The sequence below is a fragment of the Mobula hypostoma genome, chromosome 26 (assembly GCF_963921235.1).
Source record: "Mobula hypostoma chromosome 26, sMobHyp1.1, whole genome shotgun sequence".
Taxonomy (NCBI): domain Eukaryota; kingdom Metazoa; phylum Chordata; class Chondrichthyes; order Myliobatiformes; family Myliobatidae; genus Mobula; species Mobula hypostoma.
In genome coordinates this window covers 4,189,848-4,209,178 of record NC_086122.1, presented here as the reverse complement: position 1 = coordinate 4,209,178, position 19,331 = coordinate 4,189,848, and the positions used below count along the sequence as shown (strand labels likewise).

The following is a 19,331-nucleotide window of genomic DNA, read 5'->3' as shown; positions in this document are numbered from 1 at the left end:
ACTGGTTGTGCTGGGACTAGCTGGGTGAGCACGGTGGTTGCCGTGGACTGGTTGTGCTGGGATTAGCTGGGTGAGCACGGTGGTTGCCGTGGACTGGTTGTGCTGGGACTAGCTGGGTGAGCACTGTGGTTGCCGTGGACTGGTTGTGCTGGGACTAGCTGGGTGAGCACGGTGGTTGCCGTGGACTGGTTGTGCTGGGACTAGCTGGGAGAGCACGGTGGTTGCCGTGGACTGGTTGTGCTGGGACTAGCTGGGTGAGCACGGTGGTTGCCGTGGACTGGTTGTGCTGGGACTAGCTGGGTGAGCACGGTGGTTGCCGTGGACTGGTTGTGCTGGGACTAGCTGGGTGAGCACTGTGGTTGCCGTGGACTGGTGGTGCTGGGACTAGCTGGGTGAGCACTGTGGTTGCCGTGGACTGGTTGTGCTGGGACTAGCTGGGTGAGCACTGTGGTTGCCGTGGACTGGTTGTGCTGGGACTAGCTGGGTGAGCACTGTGGTTGCCGTGGACTGGTTGTGCTGGGACTAGCTGGGTGAGCACTGTGGTTGCCGTGGACTGGTTGTGCTGGGACTAGCTGGGTGAGCACTGTGGTTGCCGTGGACTGGTTGTGCTGGGACTAGCTGGGTGAGCACGGTGCAATACCTGCATCCATGTGGTATTGCTCTGTGACTATTTACAGTAAGGAGAGTTTGAAAATTCTCTTCCTAATGTGTGAAAACCTGCTTTCTAATTTCATCACTGATCAATTACAGGCTACTGTTCCCCTGATTTGGAAGTTCTACGCCCTCTAGTGTCTAGAGCTGGACCAGCAGTTATTGGAGTGCCATGGCACAGGTGTATTGTGCAGACAGGAAACTGGAGAAAGGAGCAGGTCAGAGCCCTGTGGGCAGGGTTAAGCCAGGGCATGGGCATTGCTTCTTGCCAAAGAAGAACACCACAAACCTTAACCTTGTTGGGTTCTAATTCAGAATCAAGGCCAGAGCACAGACTGGAACATGGAAGAAATCTTTACACTGCTTAGGGGCTTTGTACAAATTCAGCAACTGAGCTAGCTTCAGAAATGTCATTTTCCAATAAACAATAGTGCACAGATGAACCTATAATTGCACATGTTCCTGTAAACTCAGCAGGGAGTCCCAGAACCAAATAATACGGTATCAGCAAATCTGAAATTCACAACTCTACAACTGCATCACGTCAGGAGAATGAAGAGATGATGCAAACAGAAGGGCAGTTGAAAAGGGATGCAGGAATGGAGAGATCTGGGTAAATGCGCAATGCTCATTGAAAGCTTCAGACAAGCGAAGAGTAGTTAAAAAGTTACCATATATAATTACAATGCTGTAATTGTTATATGGTTATATATGTCATATGGTTAAAAAGTTACATGGGTTCCTTGGGTTTATGAAAAGAGACATCAACATTTCTGTTATTATTTCTAAAAAGGGCAAGTGAGTCCTGATGAATTCTGGTTCAGCTACAGCTGTAACACTAGGCAAAGATCTTGGTGTCATACTTCAGAAGGACATAAAAGATTTGGAGAGGCTCCAGAAGAGATCAGTTGAAGTGATTCCAGAGTTAAGTGGGGTTGTTCTCCTTTGAACAGAGGAGATATTACAATTTGCATTGACAACTATATATGCCCAGAGCAATATTAAAAACAACAGCAATATTTTAAACAGTTTGATAAAATATGTAACTGATCAGATAACATCAAAAATAGTTTAGCCTTTAAACTGATACAGACAGCCTGACAGTCCTGAAACAAAACAACAGGAAATTACAGGCATCTTTCACACTACTCCTTGGTCTCAATATCTTCTTGTGCAATTGGACCCTCAATATCCTCACTTGCAGTCCCCAGTCAGTTCAGATTGGCAACATAGAAAATGAGGCCAGAGAAATAATAACAGGTGACGAGGAGATGGCTGATGAATTAAATGAGTATTTTGCATCAGTCTTCACTGTGGAAGACACTAGCATCGTGTCAGATGTTGTATGTGTGGAAGAAGAGAAATGAGTGCAGTTACTATTACAAGGGAGAAGGTGCTCAAAAAGCTGAAAGACCTATGTCACCCGGACCAGATGAACTGCACCCTAGGGTTCTGAAGGTGCTAGTGGTAGAGATTATGGAGGCATTAGTAATGATCTTTCAAACATCATTGGGAGTCTGGCATGGCACCAGTGGTCTGTAGAATTGCAAATGTCACTCCACTCTTTAAGAAAGGAGGAAGGCAGTAGAAAGGAAATTATAGACCAGTTAGCCTGACCCCAGTGGTTGGGAAGATGTTAGAGTCAATTGTTAAGGACGAGGTGATGAAGTACTTGGTGACACAGGACAAGACAGGACAAAGTCAGCGTGGTTTCCTTAAGGGAAAATCTTGCCTGGAATTCTTTGAGGAGATTACAAGTAGGATAGATAAAGTGGATGTTGTATATTTGGACTTTTGTGCTGGGACTAGCTGGGCCTTTGACAAGGTGCCACACATGAGGCTGCTTACCAAGTTAAGAGCTCATGATATTACAGGAAAGCTACTGGCATGGTTAGAACATTGGCTGATTAGAGCATTGGTTAGAGGAGGCAGTGAGTGGGAACAAAAGGATTCTTTTCTGTTTGGCTGCCAGTGACTAGAGGTGTTCCGCAGGGGTCAGAGTTGGGACCACTTCTTTTTATGCTTATATCATTGATTTAGATGATGGAATTGGCTTTGTTGCCAAGTTTGCGGATAATAGGAAGATTAGTGGGGAAACATGTAGGCTGCAGAAGGACTTAGACAAATTTGGAGAATGGGCAAGAAAATGGCAAATGAAATATAGTGTTGGAAAATGCATGGTCATGCACTTTGGTAGTAGAAATAAATGAGTGGACTATTTTCTAAACAGGGAGAAAATCCAAAAATCTGAATGCAAAGGGACTTGGGATTCCTTGTGCAAAACACCCTAAAGATTAACCTGCAGGTCAAGTCGGCGGTGAGGAAGGCAAAGGTAATGTTAGCATTCATTTCAAGAGGTCTAGAATATAAATGCAGGGATGTGACGCTGAGGATTTAAAGCACTGGTGAGGCTTCACCTTGAGTATTGTGAAAAGTTTTGGACTGTTCATCTAAGAAAAGATGTGATGGTATTGGAGAGGGTCCAGAGGAGGTTCACAAGGATGATTCTAGGAATGAAAAGGTTAGCATGCAAAGAACGTTTGATGGCTCTGGGACTGTACTCGCTGGAACTCAGAAGGATGAGAGGGGATCTCATTGAAACTTTTTGAATGTTGAAAGACCTAGATAGAGTAGATGTGGGAAGGATGTTTCCCATGCTGGGGGAGTCTAGGACAAGAGGATACAGTCTCAGGATGGAGGAGTGTTCATTTAAAACAGAAGCAGAGAAATTTATTTTGCCAAAGGGTGGTGAATTTGTGGAATTTGTTGCCACAGGCAGCTGTGGAGGCCAGGTCATTGGGTGTATTTATGGTAGAGATTGATAGGCTCTTGATAGGACATGGCATCAAATGTTATGGGGAGAATACTGGGCAGTGCGGCTGTGGCGGGGGGAAAGGATCAGCCATGATTGAATGGCAGAGAAGATTCAATGGGCCAAATGACCTAATTTTGCTCCTATGTCTTATGGTCTTACCTCCTCCATAATCTCGATCACAACTGCGTCACATGACTATGTGCTTAGCCCCCCTGGTTCTGTGCAAAAGAGCCTGTACTGTATCATATCAATGTGCCCAAGGGCCTGTACTGTATAGTACTGTTATGCCAAAGGGCCCGTACTGTGTTGTACTGTTGTGCGAAAGAGCTGTACTGTGTTGTATTCTTGCGTACAAGAGCCCGTAATGTGTTGTACTGTTGTGTACAAGAGCCCGTACTGTATAGCACTGTTGTGCCAAAGGGCCTGTACTGTGTTGTACTGTTGTGTACAAGGGCCTGTACTGTGTTGTACTGTTGTGTACAAGGGCCTGTACTGTGTAGCACTGTTGTGTGAAAGAGCCCGTACTGTGTTGTATTGTTGTTCCAAAGGGCTCGGAATGTGTTGTAGTGTTTTGCCTAAGGGCCCATACTGTGTTGTACTGTTGGAGTCATAGAAAAGTACAGCATAGAAACAGGCCCTGTGGCCCATCTAGTCTGTGCCAATCTATTTAAACTGTCTACTCCCATTGACCTGCACCGGTTCAAAGCCCTCCCTTACATATCCATGTACCTATCCAAACTGCTCTTAAATGTTGAAATCGAGCCCGCACACACCCCTGGCAGTAGCAGCTCATATGGCTGTCTGTATAAAGAAATTTTCCCTTATGTTCCCCCTACACTTTTCACCTTTCTTCCTTAACCCATGACCTCCACTTGTAGTCCCACAACCCCAGTGGAAAAGGTCTGCTTGTATTTACCCTACCTATACCCATCACGATTTTGGATCCCTCTATCAGATCTCCCCTTTATCTTGTACATTCCAAGGAATAAAGTGCTCACCTATTCAATCAGGTCCTCCAGTCCCAGCAACATCTTGTATATTTTCTCTGTACTCTTCAACCTTATTTACATCTTTTCTGTGGGACACTGTCAGTGTGAGATCCTTAGTGTGGGACCGCCAGAATGCGAGGCTGGGTCAGTGTGAGACCCCAGAATGGGATACTGGGTCAGTGTGGGATACGGGGTCAGTGTGAGACCCCTGAATGGGAGACTGGGTCAGTGTGAGACCACAGAATGGGATACTGGGACAGTGTGGGATACGGGGTCAGTGTGAGACCCCAGAATGGGAGACTGGGTCAGTGTGAGTCCCCAGAATGGAAGACTGGGTCAGTGTGAGACCCCAGAATGGGATACTGGGTCAGTGTGGGATACGGGGTCAGTGTGAGACCCAGAATGGGATACTGTGTCAGTGTGGGATACGGGGTCAGTGTGAGACCCCAGAATGGGATACTGTGTCAGTGTGGGATACAGGGTCAGTGTGAGACCGCAGAATGGGAGACTGGATCAGTGTGGGAGACTGGGTCAGTGTGAGACCACAGATTGGGATACTGGGTCAGTGAGGGATACGGTGTCAGTGTGAGACCCCAGAATGGCAGACTGGGTTAGTGTGGGATACAGGGTCAGTGTGAGACCGCAGAATGGGAGACTGGGTCAGTGTGAGACCACAGAATGGGATACTGGGTCAGTGTGGGATACGGAGTCAGTGTGAAACCCCAGAATGGAAGACTGGGTTAGTGGAAGACCTTCAGAGTGGATGACTGGGTCAGTGTAAGACCCCAGAATGGGATACTGAGTCAGTGTGAGGCCCCTGAATGGGATACTGAGTCAGTGTGAGACCCTAGAATGGGAGACTGGGTCAGTGTGAGACCGCAGAATGGGATACTGGGTCAGTGTGGGATACGGGGTCAGTGTGAGACCACAGAATGGGATACTGGGTCAGTGTGGGATACGGGGTCAGTGTGAGACCCAGAATGGGAGACTGGGTCAGTGTGGGATACGGGGTCAGTGTGAGGCCCCTGAATGGGAGACTGGGTCAGTGTGAGACCCTAGAATGGGATACTGGGTCAGTGTGGGATACGGGGTCAGTGTGAGACCCAGAATGGGAGACTGGGTCAGTGTGGGATACGGGGTCAGTGTGAGGCCCCTGAATGGGAGACTGGGTCAGTGTGAGACCACAGAATGGGATACTGGGTCAGTGTGAGACCACAGAATGGGATACTGGGTCAGTGTGGGATACGGGGTCAGTGTGAGACCCCAGAATGGGAGACTGGGTCAGTGTGAGGCCCCTGAATGGGAGACTGGGTCAGTGTGGGTAACGGGGTCAGTGTGAGACCCCAGAATGGGAGACTGGGTCAGTGTGAGACCACAGAATGGGATACTGGGTCAGTGTGAGACCACAGAATGGGAGACTGGGTCAGTGTGGGATACGGGGTCAGTGTGAGACCCCAGAATGGGAGACCTGGGTCAGTGTGGGATACGGGGTCAGTGTGAGACCCCAGAATGGGAGACTGGGTCAGTGTGAGACTGCAGAATGGGATACTGGGTCAGTGTGGGATACAGGGTCAGTGTGAGACCCCAGAATGGGAGACTGGGTCAGTGTGAGACTGCAGAATGGGAGACTGCGACAATGCGGGGACCCCCGAATGAGTGTCTGGGACAGTTTGAGACCTCCAGAATGGGAGACTGGGACAGTGTAAGACCCCAGAATAGGAGACTGGGACAGTGTGGGTAACGGGGTCAGTGTGAGACCCCAGAATGGGAGACTGGGTCAGTGTGAGACCACAGAATGGGATACTGGGTCAGTGTGAGACCACAGAATGGGAGACTGGGTCAGTGTGGGATACGGGGTCAGTGTGAGACCCCAGAATGGGAGACCTGGGTCAGTGTGAGACTGCAGAATGGGATACTGGGTCAGTGTGGGATACTGAGTCAGTGTGAGACCCCAGAATGGGAGACTGGGTCAGTGTGAGACTGCAGAATGGGATACTGGGTCAGTGTGGGATACGGGGTCAGTGTGAGACCCCAGAATGGGAGACTGGGTCAGTGTGAGACTGCAGAATGGGATACTGGGTCAGTGTGAGACCACAGAATGGGAGACTGGGTCAGTGTGAGACTGCAGAATGGGAGACTGCGACAATGCGGGGACCCCCGAATGAGTGTCTGGGACAGTTTGAGACCTCCAGAATGGGAGACTGGGACAGTGTAAGACCCCAGAATAGGAGACTGGGACAGTGTGAGACCTTCAGAGTGGATGACTGGGTCAGTGTGGGATACGGGGTCAGTGCGAGACCCCAGAATGGGAGTATCCCTACAGCTGTTATCTTTACCCTTTATTCTGACAGGCACATGCAAGCTTTGTATTCCCAAAGTTGAAGGCCTGCTATTTGCCATGTACACCTTTGCCAGACTACAACCTGTCCGTATCCACACTTGCCAGATCTTTTCTGATGCAATCAAAATTGGGTTTTCTCCAACTTAGAATGTCATCCCATGGACCAGACCTATCCTTTTCCATATTTACTTTGAAACTAATGGCATTTTGATCACTGGATGCAAAGTGTTCACCTACACAAACTTCTGTCAGCTGCTCTGTCTCATTTCCTAATAGTAGATCCAGTATCACACATTCTCTCATTGGGATTTCTACGTACTGATGAAGCAAACTCGCTGAACATATTTGACAAACTCTATCCCATCTCGTCTTTTTACAGTATGGGATTCCCAGTCATTTTTCGAAAAGTTAAAATCACCTACTATAACAAATGATGTTTCATGCAACATCTGAGATCTCACTACAAATTTGTTCCTCTAAATCCCAAGGACTACTGGGTGGTATGTAATTTAGCCCTATTAACTTGATGATATCTTTTTATTCCTCAGTTCCACCCATAAAATCTTATTGGACGAGTTTGCCAGTCTGTCCTGACTGAGCACTGCCGTGACATTGCCCCTGATTAATAAACACTTCCCCTCCCCCTTTAATCCCTCCTACTCTGTCATGTCTAAAACAACAGAATCCCGGAATAATGAGCTGCCAGTCCTGTCCCTTCTGCAACCAAGTCTCACAAATGGTTACAATATCATAATTCCAGTGTTGATCTATTGCCTGATCTCATCTACTTGTTATATGATAATTCTGGCATTGAAATATATGCAGCTCAGGACATTAGTTGCATAATGCTCAACCTTTTGATTCCTGACTTTGTCTGAAGTCTTAACAACATCTGTCTGCACAACCTCTCCAATATCTGTTCTGGCATTCTGATTCCCATCCTCCCGCAGCTCCAGTTTAAACCCTCCCCCCCCCCCCCCCACTTCATGCAGCACTAACAAATCTTCCCACTAGGATATTTGTCACCCTCCTGTTGTATGTTCCAGATTGAAACTTCCTGTGAAGAAAGGATAACTTTTCCTCAGCCTGGCGATAGGTGGCAGCAATACATCAGAAACCACTGTCAATGTGGTTGATAGCAGTTTTCCAGGGAGTAAAATGCCTAAGTCGTCAATATGTGAAGCAGAGGTCATAAGAGCGGAACAACACCCAAACAAAATGCTGGAAAAACTCTGCAGATCAGACAGAATCGATGGAAGGGAATAAACAGCCAACATTTCAGGCCAAAACCCTTCATCAGGAAAGGAAGAATCATGAACTTTATTCCATGGAATCCACACATCCCCCACCCCCCACCATTTCTGGTCCCCTACCTCCTTTATTCCTTGGTCCACTTCTTCGCATGTCAGATTCCATTGTTTTCAACACTTCCACCAATCACCTTTCAGTCTGTCATGTCATTCCCACTTCATCCCCACCCACCCACCTCCCATCACCTAAATTCATCTATCATCTTCCAACTCATGCTTGCCCTCCCACACCCTTCCTCTACCCCTTTATTCTGGCTTCTGCCATATTTCTGAGCTTCGACCCAGGTCAGAACTCTCCACGAAGCCCATGAACAACATCTGGTGAACCCATCAGGCACATGGCAGATGAGGGGTGACTGGGGCAGGGCAGACCAACTGGAGTATCAGTAGTAAACCATAGAAACCATAGAAAAACTGCAGCACAGTAGCACAAAGGCCTTTTGGCTCTTCTTGGCTGTGCCGAACCATTTTCTGCCTAGTCCCACTGACCTGCACACGGACCATATCCCTCCATACACCTCCCATCCATGTATCTGTCCAATTTATTCTTAAATGTTAAAAAAGAACCCGCATTTACCACCTCGTCTGGCAGCTCATTCCATATTCCCACCACTCTCTGTGTGAAGAAGCTCCCCACTAATGTTCCCTTTAAACTTTCCCCCCCTTATCCTTAACCCATGTCCTCTGGTTTTTTCTCCCCTTGCCTCAGTGGAAAAAGCCTGCTTGCATTCACTCTATCTATACCCATCATAATTTTATATACCTCTATCAAATCTCCCCTCATTCTTCTACGCTCCAAGGAATAAAGTCCTAACCTATTCAACCTTTCTCTGTAACTGAGTTTCTCAAGTCCCGGTAACATCCACTTACTGGGAGTACTTACTGGGAAGCCTCGTTTCCCTGGCAGTCCAGGAGTTCCAGGCTCTCCTTCCTTTCCCTGGAAGATAAAGGCAGCAGTTAGCCACAGGCGGTTGGCTGACATCACATAACCGCTTTGATCGTGTGAGGAAGCACAGTGGACCAGCCACACCTGAGATCCAGGTTCAGTGCTGACCTTTGTGGACTGTGCCGGCTGCAAGCAGTCTCTCACTGTGACCACACGTGCTTCCCCTGGGTGATCCCACTTCCTCTCACATCCGACCAAGTTACATGGCCACTGTAAACTACTTGTAGCGTGTAGATGAGGGGTGGAATCTGCAGGGGAATTGATGGGAATGTCAGGAGAATAAATACAGTAATGGAATTAATGTGGAATCAGTTTAAATTGGTGGCTGAAGGTCAGTGAGGACAGTGGACTGAGGAGCCTCTCTCCACAATACATGGTAGCATAATGCCTATGCAACATGACACAGCACCAGCAACCCAGGTTCAATTCCTGCTCAGAGTATTTGCATGGTTAACTTACCCTCCACAGACTAGACAGGCTAGACCACAGCTACAGCCACTGTGATAGACTCAGATCTGGCGATATGGAGCTGCATCTTAGTATCAGTGCTTCTCTTGAACAGGGCAGTTGGGTGCTGTGTCCAGCACTCTGAGTCCAGCAGCATGGAGCTAGACTACATGATCATCCAGGAAGCACCTTGACACCCCCAGACTTTACAGCCTGATATGCATCTGTGGGACCAGTTCCTGCAGGAAGAGGGCTTCTGGGATCTGTTCATATTTTGCAAAATGTAGAACCTGGGATCCAGAGATACATATACAACCCTTTGTCTGGTCTGCTGTATAATCTGCTATTAATTGTATATCCCTGCCCTTTTCCTGTACATAGGAATTCATTGTAAGTCTCGAATATTCCTGGGATTTCCACACCTTTCAGATATCTCTGTACAGTATGACTGAGAGCAGTGAAACTTCCACCATGCAGGGCCATTAATCATTGCCAGGCCAGGTTGAGCCAGAGGTGAGACACAGCTTAACACTCCGCCTGTAATTTCCTGGGATGAGTGATCCTGAGCCAGACTGTGCATGGGTAGAGGCACAGCAATGTGTGAGCAGGGCTCCCATAACCCTCTCTCTCTCTGGTTTGCCCCACAGCGGGTGCTTGTTGGGCTGAAACATTGGTTAACGTCTTGCTCCTCTTTTTGGGGCCATGGCTCTTGTGATTAGTATGAGGCTGGGCTCGGGCGTGGGGGTGTGTGGGAGGATCTGAAATTCCTAGACCTTGGGCAAGGTTTGGAGTTGTGATGCTGTCCCTCTACTGCATCTCCAAGGTAATCTGGTCTGACTGTCAGGGGTGAGTGAACACTGACCTGTATCCCTGGCAATCCCACGCCTGGTGCTCCTGGGTGTCCTGGAATCCCGTGCTCTCCTGCTTGCCCCTAGAACACAAACAACACTCCAAGGAACTTCAAAACTTCCGCGTCGGTTCATTTAATAGAAACTTGCTCCTCCCACCAGGAGTCTCAGAGACTCTCAAGACTCCCTTGACCCCGTCTCACATTCTATGGGTTACAACACTGATCCAGTCTCCCACTATGAAGGTCTCACACTGACCCATTTTCCCATTCTGGTTCAAAACACTGATGCAGTCTCCCAATCTGGGGATCCCAACACTGACCAAGTCTCCCATTCTAGGGGTTCAAACTGTACCAGTGTCCCAATATGAGGGTCTCCCACTGACTTAGTCTCCCATTTTGATGGTCTCCCACTGACTTAGTCTCCCATACCAAGGTTCTCACACTAACACAAACCCCCACTCTAACGGTCTCACACTGACTGACTGTCCGACAGTGAGGAACACACACTGACCGACAGTGAGGAACACACACTGACCCAGACGGTCACTCTGAGGGTTTCAGACTGACCTAATCTTCCACACTGAGGAGATCACACCGACCCAATCATTCACACTGACCTAGGCTTCCGTACTGAGGGGATCACACTGACCCAGTCTCCCATTCTGGGGATCACACACTGACCAAACTTCACATTCTGGGGGTCCCAGACTGACCCCATCTCCAATTCTGGGGGTCCCAACAGTGACTCAGTCTCCCACTGTGATGGTCCCAAACTAAACGAGTCTCACATTCTGGGGTCCCACACTGACCCAGTGACCCCCTATGAGGGTCTCACACTGACCCATTTTCCCATTCTGGAGTCAAAACACTGACCCTGTCTCCCATTCTGAGGGACCCCAGAATACCCCAGTCTCCCACTCTGGGGATCTCACACTGACCCTGTCTCCCATTCTGGGGGTCCCAATACTGACCCTGTCTCCCACTATGAAGGTCACACTGACCCAGTCTCCCACTGACCCATTTTTCCATTCTGGGGTCAAAACACTGACCAAGTCTACCATTCACAATGTTCCAGTGCCTCATTATATGGGTCCCGCACTCCCATTATACGGATCTTCCATTGACCTATCTCCCACAATCAGCGTCTCACACTAACACAATCTCCCACGCTAAGGTCTCACACTGACCCAGTTTATCATTCTGGGGTCCCACACTGATCCAGTCTGCCAGGCTAAGGGTCTTAAATATTACTGTCTCCCACTCAGGGGGTCCCCACAGGGACCCAGTCTCCCTCACTGAGAGTCTCACACCAACACAATATCTCATTCTGGGTGTTCAGAACACTGACACAGTCTCCCACACTGAGAGTCTCACGTGACCCAATCTCTCACACTGAGGGTCTTACAGTGACCCAGTCTGCCAGACTGACCCAGTTTCCCATTCTGGGGTCCCACACAGATCCAGTCTTAAATGTTACTGTCTCCCATCAGGGGTCCCTACACTGAGAGACTCACACTGACACAATATCTCATTCTGGGTGTTCAGAACACTGACACAATCTGCCACACTGAGGGTCTCGCATACTGCAGATCTCACACTGACCCAGTCTCTCAAACTGACCCATAACTCCCACACTGACCCAGACTCCCACACTGAGGGTCTAACACTTACCCAGTCTTCCACACTGACCCATTCTCCTACACTGGTGGTCATAAGACTCACCATGTCTCCCAGTCTGAGTGTCACACACTGACCCAGTTTACCACAGTGAGAGTCTCACTCTGACCCAGTCTCCTACGCTGTGGGTCTCACACTGACCCAGTGTCCGATTCCGGGATTTCACTATGACCCAGTCTCCTGCACTGAGGGTCTCATTCTGACCCAAACTCCCACACTGACTCAGTCTCCCACACTGAGGGTCTCACAGTGACCGAGTCTGCAACACTGACCCAGTCTCTCACACTGACCCAGTCTCCCAGTCTCCCAGTCTGAGGGTCTCACTCTGACCCTGCCTCCGATTCTGGGGGTCCCAACACTGACCCAGTCTCCCTTCTGAGGGTCTCACAATGACCCAGTGTCTGACACTAGGGACCCCACACTGACCCAGACCACCACTCTGAGCCGCTCACACTGACGCAGTGTCTGACACCGAGGGTCTCACACTGACCCAGTCTCTCACAGGGTCCCAGTCTCCCACACTGACCCAGTCTCCCTTCTGAGGGTCTCACACTAACCTATTCTTTCACACTGACCCGGTCTCTCACAGGGTCCCAGTCTCCCACACTGACCCAGTCTCCCTTCTGAGGGTCTCACACTAACCTATTCTTTCACACTGACCCAGTGTGACACTGACAGCCACACAATGATCCAGACAGCCACTTTGAGTTTCTCACACTGACCCAGTCTCTCACACTGACCCAGTCTTCCCTTCTGGAGGTCAGATGGTGAGATCATGAGCAGAGACAGGAGGCTGATGGCATTGGATTGGAGGAGGGACACCTACCTTGCTGCCTTTGGGACCTTCAGATCCGGGTATCCCCGGCACTCCAGGTTTACCCTGCGAGGAAGCACAGGATTAGAGTGAGTCAGGATGACAGTGGGTCAACCATCATGGAGGGGAGCGTGCAGAAATAACCGAGCTGTCTGTTCAGTGAGGACATAGTGAATGATGAAAGCTTCCGGAGAGGATGGTGTAACTGGGGTTACTCACACAGTCGGGCAATGCGCATAGCCCTCGTCACGCCAAATTTCCCTCACTGAGACTTAAGTTGGGGTATTTCACCGGGACCCTGTTTGATCTCACGCCATCATGCAGTGACACAGATTTAGGTGCAGCAGTGCACAGCTGACCTCCTGCACTGCATACTGCTCTAACCCTGAGGCCTCAATCTCCTCGCTAGCAATAGTCTGTCGAGCTCCAGCTGGGAGGGAGAGTGGAGGTGTGGAGGAAAGGTGGGAGTTGGAGGTGAAGATGGTGGGTAGAGGGGAGGGTGAAGGTGTGAGGGGAGGGGATCTGTTGGTCTGTGCAGTTCCGATGAAAGACCAGGCATACGCATTGTGATAGGTGACCAGGGACAGAGAAGTCAGCAACTGTGACCAGAAATGTTTCACCATTCTCCTGTCCATCATGAAACATGCAGTATCCTCAGCTCGTACAGTTCTCTCTCTGTACCCCAGCACTTGGACTCAGTGCACTGCGTAAGAAGCATAAGGTTAAGGGACTTCGGATTGTAATACGTTGTGTTCAGACTGAAGCAACTCTCCTGCATAATTAGTTAATAATTAAGCGATGAGAATCAAAGGGTTACCCGAGGCAGCAGATCTTATCACCTGTGAAACGCTCTTCACGAGGAACACTTCCATCAACCCCAGTGACTATGTATAGAGGAAGGATGCCCAGTTGCTGCTTCTCAGATGGAGCACTGCCAAATGGAGATGCAGGTGAATTCAACCTGGACCATCCATAATGTTGAGGACAATGCCAATAGTAATTACAGTGAGCCAGCCTCTGCACTGCTACTGTTGGCTTGGATAAAGAGCAATGGGTGACTCAGCTTTCTAAATTCATGTTGCAGGACCTCTTCTTCCTTTTTGCTCTGTCCTTATCACCACAATCTCTGGCTGTTCGTCACAGGGTAGGAATCTATTTTGATCATTTTCCTCTCAAACAGACAGCCCATGTTGGCTACCGTTGTTCAATGTTCCAATTGCAAAGTAAGATTATTTTCAAAGTGCATATATATCACCATATACTAGCTTGAGATTCATTTTGGTGCAGGTCTGTACAGGAAAATAAAGTAACACAACAGAATTTATGAAAAACCATGAAGACTGACCAACATCCAATCTGCAAAAGAGGACAAATTGTGCAAAGAATCGTATTTTATTTTATTTAGCAATGCAGCAGCTCTTCAATCCGCACTGCCCAGCAAACCCTGACAACCCCGATTTAACCCTAATCTAATCGCGGCACGTCTTACAATAACAGTAGACAGGCCTGGTACATCTTTGGGCTGTGGGAGGAAACGGACACATACCATGGGGAGGACGTACAGAGGATGCTGAGAATGTTCTCTGACGCCCCTGAGCTGTAATAGCGTTACACTAACCGCCACCCTACCATGGTGACCATTTACAGAAGTTAATAAATAAATAGCAACAAGCTGTAGAGCCTAGAATAAGTCTACAGGTTGTGGTACCAGTTCAGAATTGAGGTGAGTGAAGTTAACCACGCCAGTTCAGGAGCCTGATGAGTGAAGGGTAATAACTGCTCCTGAACCTGGTGGTTTGGAACCTCAGGCCCCCTATACCTCCTGCCCAATGGTAAAGTGAGGAGAGAGCATGGCCTTGATGATAGGGGTCCTTGTTGATGGACGCTGCCTTCTTGTGTAAGTGTGCTCACTGATGACAAGGGCTTTGTCCGTTATGGATGGGCTGCATCCACTACTTGTTGTTGACTTTTCCATTCATGGTCATGATGCAGCAAGTCAGAATTCTCTCTCCAGTGAAGCTTGTCAAAGTTCTAGGGACATGCCGAACATACCCAAACTTCGAAGAAAGGGAAGGCATTGTCATGCATTTTTTGTGATAGCATTTACATTCTGGTCCCAGGACAGATCCTCTGATATGGTAACACTAAAGAATTTAAAGTTATTGATTCTCTCCCACTGTTTTCCAGGGAAAGCAGCAGTGGCCAATTTTGTGGTGCCTTGGTTTGTTCTGCTGCACAAGAGGGGAGGGGTAGGACACAGCTCAGAGACAAATCATGATAAGGGACTCGATGGAAAAGGGAGCAGGCAGACAGTTCTGTGGCTGCATACGGCACTGAATTGAACATTGCCTCCAAATGGTCTGGGATATCTGGCAGCGTTGGGAGGACATTCTGACAACACAGGGTCACCAAAGATCATGTCTAAGCTGGTAATAAGGCCAGAGGTATAAAAGAGGAAGCGATCATACAATTTAGAGTAGTGATCCCCAACCACCGGGCCGCGGATCAGTACCGGGCCGCAAAGCATGTGCTACCGGGCCACGAGGAAACGATATGATTTGGCGATATGAAACGATACGAGTCAGCTGCATCTTTCCTCATTCCCTGTCACGCACTGTTGAACTTGAAATAACCTACCAAATCATACCAAATAACACATAAAACCTAAAATAACACTAATAAATAGTAAAAGCAGGAATGATATGATAAATACACAGCCTATATAAAGAAGAAATAATGTATGTACAGTGTAGTTTCACTTAACAGAATCGAGAAAATTAAGCCAAAACCGATTTGTAGAAAAAAATCTGCACGTACACACATGCGCACGTCATGTATACGTCACAGGTGCCCGCGCAAGGCTTCATGGTCATGGTAGTCTTTCTCGGGGTAAACACAAGTGTCTCGTATTTGACTGCTACTTTTGTCCCTTGTTTGGGAGTGAGAAAGTTGGAAACCCTACTTGAACAGCCCCCACCCCCCTGTCGGCCAGTCCGCAAGAATATTGTCAATATTAAATCCGTCTGCGGTGCAAAAAAGGTTGGGGACCCCTGATTTAGAGGGCTACACTATAGATTAAAGTGTGGGACATGAGTACAGGAATAAGAAGATGGGCCAGGTGACTGTGTAGCTGAAGGTGTGGTGTGTGGGGGTGGAATTTCCGCATCATTGCAACCACTTGCAGGCAAGTTAGGACAAGCTGGATGGGCTACATTTGCAGCAGAAAGGATCTAGCACCCCTGCAGAGAACTTTACTAATGTTAGGGATGGTTTGTACAGTTGGGAGGGTGATGTAGATAGGAGGTTCAGTAAACAGGACAGTCATGGGAATGCAAAGGTGCTTGGGAGGACTGAGGACTAAATTGCATCTATTTTAATGCCGGGAGGCAGGCTGGTAAGGCCAATGAACAGAAGCAGCAGTTAGCATGTGGGAACACAATACTGTCACCAGAGACGTGGTTAAAGGCCAGCTCAGTGATTCAGGCATTGAAGAGGAGGAAGTGAAAGAAAAGGGGGTATTGCAATGTTGATGAAGGAGAACATCATTGCGGTCATGAGGAAGGACATAGATTAAGGAGCTTTGAGATAAAGGAACAGAATTCGGCTATTTGGCCCATTGATTCTGCTCTGCCATTCCATCATGGCTGATTTATTATCCCTCTCAACCCCTTCCCTCCATAACATTTGACGCCCTGTCTGATTAAGACCTGATAAATCTCTGCTTTATTTCCCATTGCTACCTGTAAAAGAGTTTGTACGTTCTCCCCGTGACTGTGTGAGTTTCTTCTGCGTGCTCCAGATTCCTCCCATAGTCCAAAGTCGTACCAGTTGGTAGGTTAGTTGGTCATTGTAAATTGTCTCGTGATTAGGCCAGGATGAGATCGGGGGATTGCTAGGCGCTGTCGCTCGTAGGGTCGGAAGGGCTGACTCTGTGCTCTATATTAATCAATCAATTGTAGTCGCGCACAAACGTGCTATTAAAGAAACACACGGAGGCAGAGAGAGCTGAACTCAGAATACCTTTACTGATTCAAAATCGTGCGCTTAAATCTCCCCTCCCGTGGGCCCTGCGACCCGCGGGACGGACGTGATGTCAAACTGTTCCCGGAAGATCTGCCCCAAGTGAGTAGTTCCAAACGCGCTACTGCGTGTCTTCCCGCGGCTCCCGATGGCGGTTCGAGTCCCGCGTGTGCAGGCCGCCACCCCCCACCCCAGAAACGTCCATCGGGGGAGTGGAGTCCCCAGTCTGTGTGGTTTGCCTGGGTGGCCAGCCTCGCCAGCGCGGTGTGGGTACCCTTACTGGATTTTCAATGTCCAAGTGCGCCGGTTTGAGGCGGTCCACTGTAAAAGTCTCTTCCCAGCCACCCACCTCCACGACACACATGGTTCCGTTGTGCCGGATCACCTTGAAGGGTCCATCGTACGGCCACTGCAGAGGTGACCTGTGCATGCCCCTGCGAATAAAAACATACTCACAGTCTCGGAGGTCTTTAGGGGTGAAGGATGGCGTGGGACCATGCCTGGAGGTCGGGACCAGTGCCAGGGTCCCTACCTTGTCCCGCAGCCTCGTTAGCACTGCTGCTGGAGTTTCTTCCGAACCTCGGGTCTCTGGTACGAACTCGCCCGGGACCGTCAGGGGGGCGCCATAGACCAGTTCCACCGAGGTGTCCAGGTCCTTCTTGGGGACTGCGCGGATGCCCAGTAGGACCCAGGGAAGCTCATCTGTCCAGTTGGGGCCCCTGAGGCGTGCCATCAGGGCCGACCTGCAATGCCGGTGGAATCGCTCTACCAAACTGTTGGACTGGGAATGGTACGCTCTGGTGTGATGCAGCTGGGTGCCCAGGAGCTGTGCCAGTGCTGTCCACAAACCAGACATGAACTGTGCCCCTCTGTCAGAGGTGATGTCCGTTGGGAGGCCAAACCTGGTGATCCAGTTTGCAATGAGCGTCCTGGCGCAGGACTCAGTGGACGTGTCTGCGAGCGGTACAGCTTCCAGCCATCTGGTGAACCAATCTACCATGGTAAAGATATATCTGGTGCCCTGGGAGACTGGCAGGGGGCCGACGATGCCCACGTGGATGTGTTGGAGCCTCCTGTGCATCGGCTGGAACTGCTGGAGGGGAGCCTTCATGTGCCGCTGGACGTTGGCGGTCTGGCAGTGTACGCAGGTCCTGGTCCAGTGTCCGACCTGTTTGCGCAAACCGTACCAGACGAATCGGTCCGTTACCAGCTTGATGGACGGGTGGGCCAGGTCGTGCAGCGTGTCAAACGCCCATCGCCTCCATGCTGCTGGTACCACGGGTCAGGGTTTGCCAGTAGACACGTCGCACAGGAGTCGATCTGCTGCCGGGCCGATGGAGACGTCCTCCAACTGGAGCCCCGAAACGGTGGTGCGGTAAGCCGGGATCTCAGTGTCCGACCGTTGTGCTTCCGCCAGTGCTGCATAGTCTATTCCTGAGGACGATATGCCTACTGAGTGGAGACAGGGGCGAGAAAGTGTTGGCGATGACGTTGTTCTTCCCTGCGATGTGGCGGACGTCTGTGGTGAATTCTGAAATAAAGGACAGGTGCCTCTGCTGCCGAGCTGACCATGGGTCTGATACCTCGGCCAGTGCGAAGGTGAGGGGCTTGTGGTCCATATATACAGTGAACTCCCTTCCCTCGAGGACATACCGGAAATGCCGGACAGTCAGGTAAAGTGCTAGCAACTCTCTGTCGAAAGTGTTGTACTTCACCTCTGGTGGCCGTAGGTGCCAGCTGAAGAAAGCAAGTGGTCGCCACTGGTCCTCGATGAGCTGCTCCAGGACTCCGCCGACTGCCATGTCGGAAGAGTCGACTGTGAGTGCCGTGGGTACATCGACTCTCGGGTGCACTCGGAGGGCCGCCTTTGCCAGCGCCCCCTTGGCCTGCTCGAACGCCTCTGTGGACTCTGCGTCCCGTACCACTTCTTTGGCCTCGCCGGCCATCAGGCTGAACAAGGGTCTCATGATGCGTGATGCCACCACATGAACCGATGATAAAAGTTGACCATCCCTACGAACTCCTGCAGGCCCTTGACCGTGCTGGGCTTGGGGAACTGCGCCATGTCGGCTGATTCTGTGGCCCAAGAAGTCGATCTCCGTCAGCCCGAACTGGCACATCGCCGCATTGATTGCCAGTCCGTGGTCGCTCAGGCGTTGGCAGAGCTGGCGCAAATGTGCCACGTGCTCTTGGTGTGAACTGCTGGCCACCAGGATATCATCCAAGTAAATGAAAACGACATCCAGGCTGCGTCCCACCGAGTCCATGAGCCTTTGGAAAGTTTGGGCTGCATTCTTGAGATCAAAAAGCATCCTCAGGAATTCGAACAAGCCGAACAAGTCGTCGGGGTGCACTGGGATCTGATGGTATCCCCTGACCAGGTCGATTTTTGAAGAAGATGGTCGCTCCGTGCAGGTTCGCCGTGAAGTCCTGGATGTGGGGTACCAGGTATTTGTCAGTGGTTGTGGCGT

General features: G+C 49.7%; 1 protein-coding gene across 1 annotated transcript in view; it reads right to left on the bottom strand.

The window, feature by feature from the left end:
* The window catches only part of col16a1 (collagen, type XVI, alpha 1), a 414,952-nt gene that overhangs the window by 119,659 nt on the left and 275,962 nt on the right, over window positions 1-19,331 (bottom strand). The window contains exons 35-37 of the mRNA XM_063033604.1: window positions 12,853-12,906; window positions 10,362-10,430; window positions 8,990-9,043 (exon numbers count right to left, since the gene is read on the bottom strand). Coding sequence (XP_062889674.1) covers window positions 8,990-9,043; window positions 10,362-10,430; window positions 12,853-12,906 — 177 coding nt within the window. The remainder of the gene's footprint in view (window positions 1-8,989; window positions 9,044-10,361; window positions 10,431-12,852; window positions 12,907-19,331) is intronic.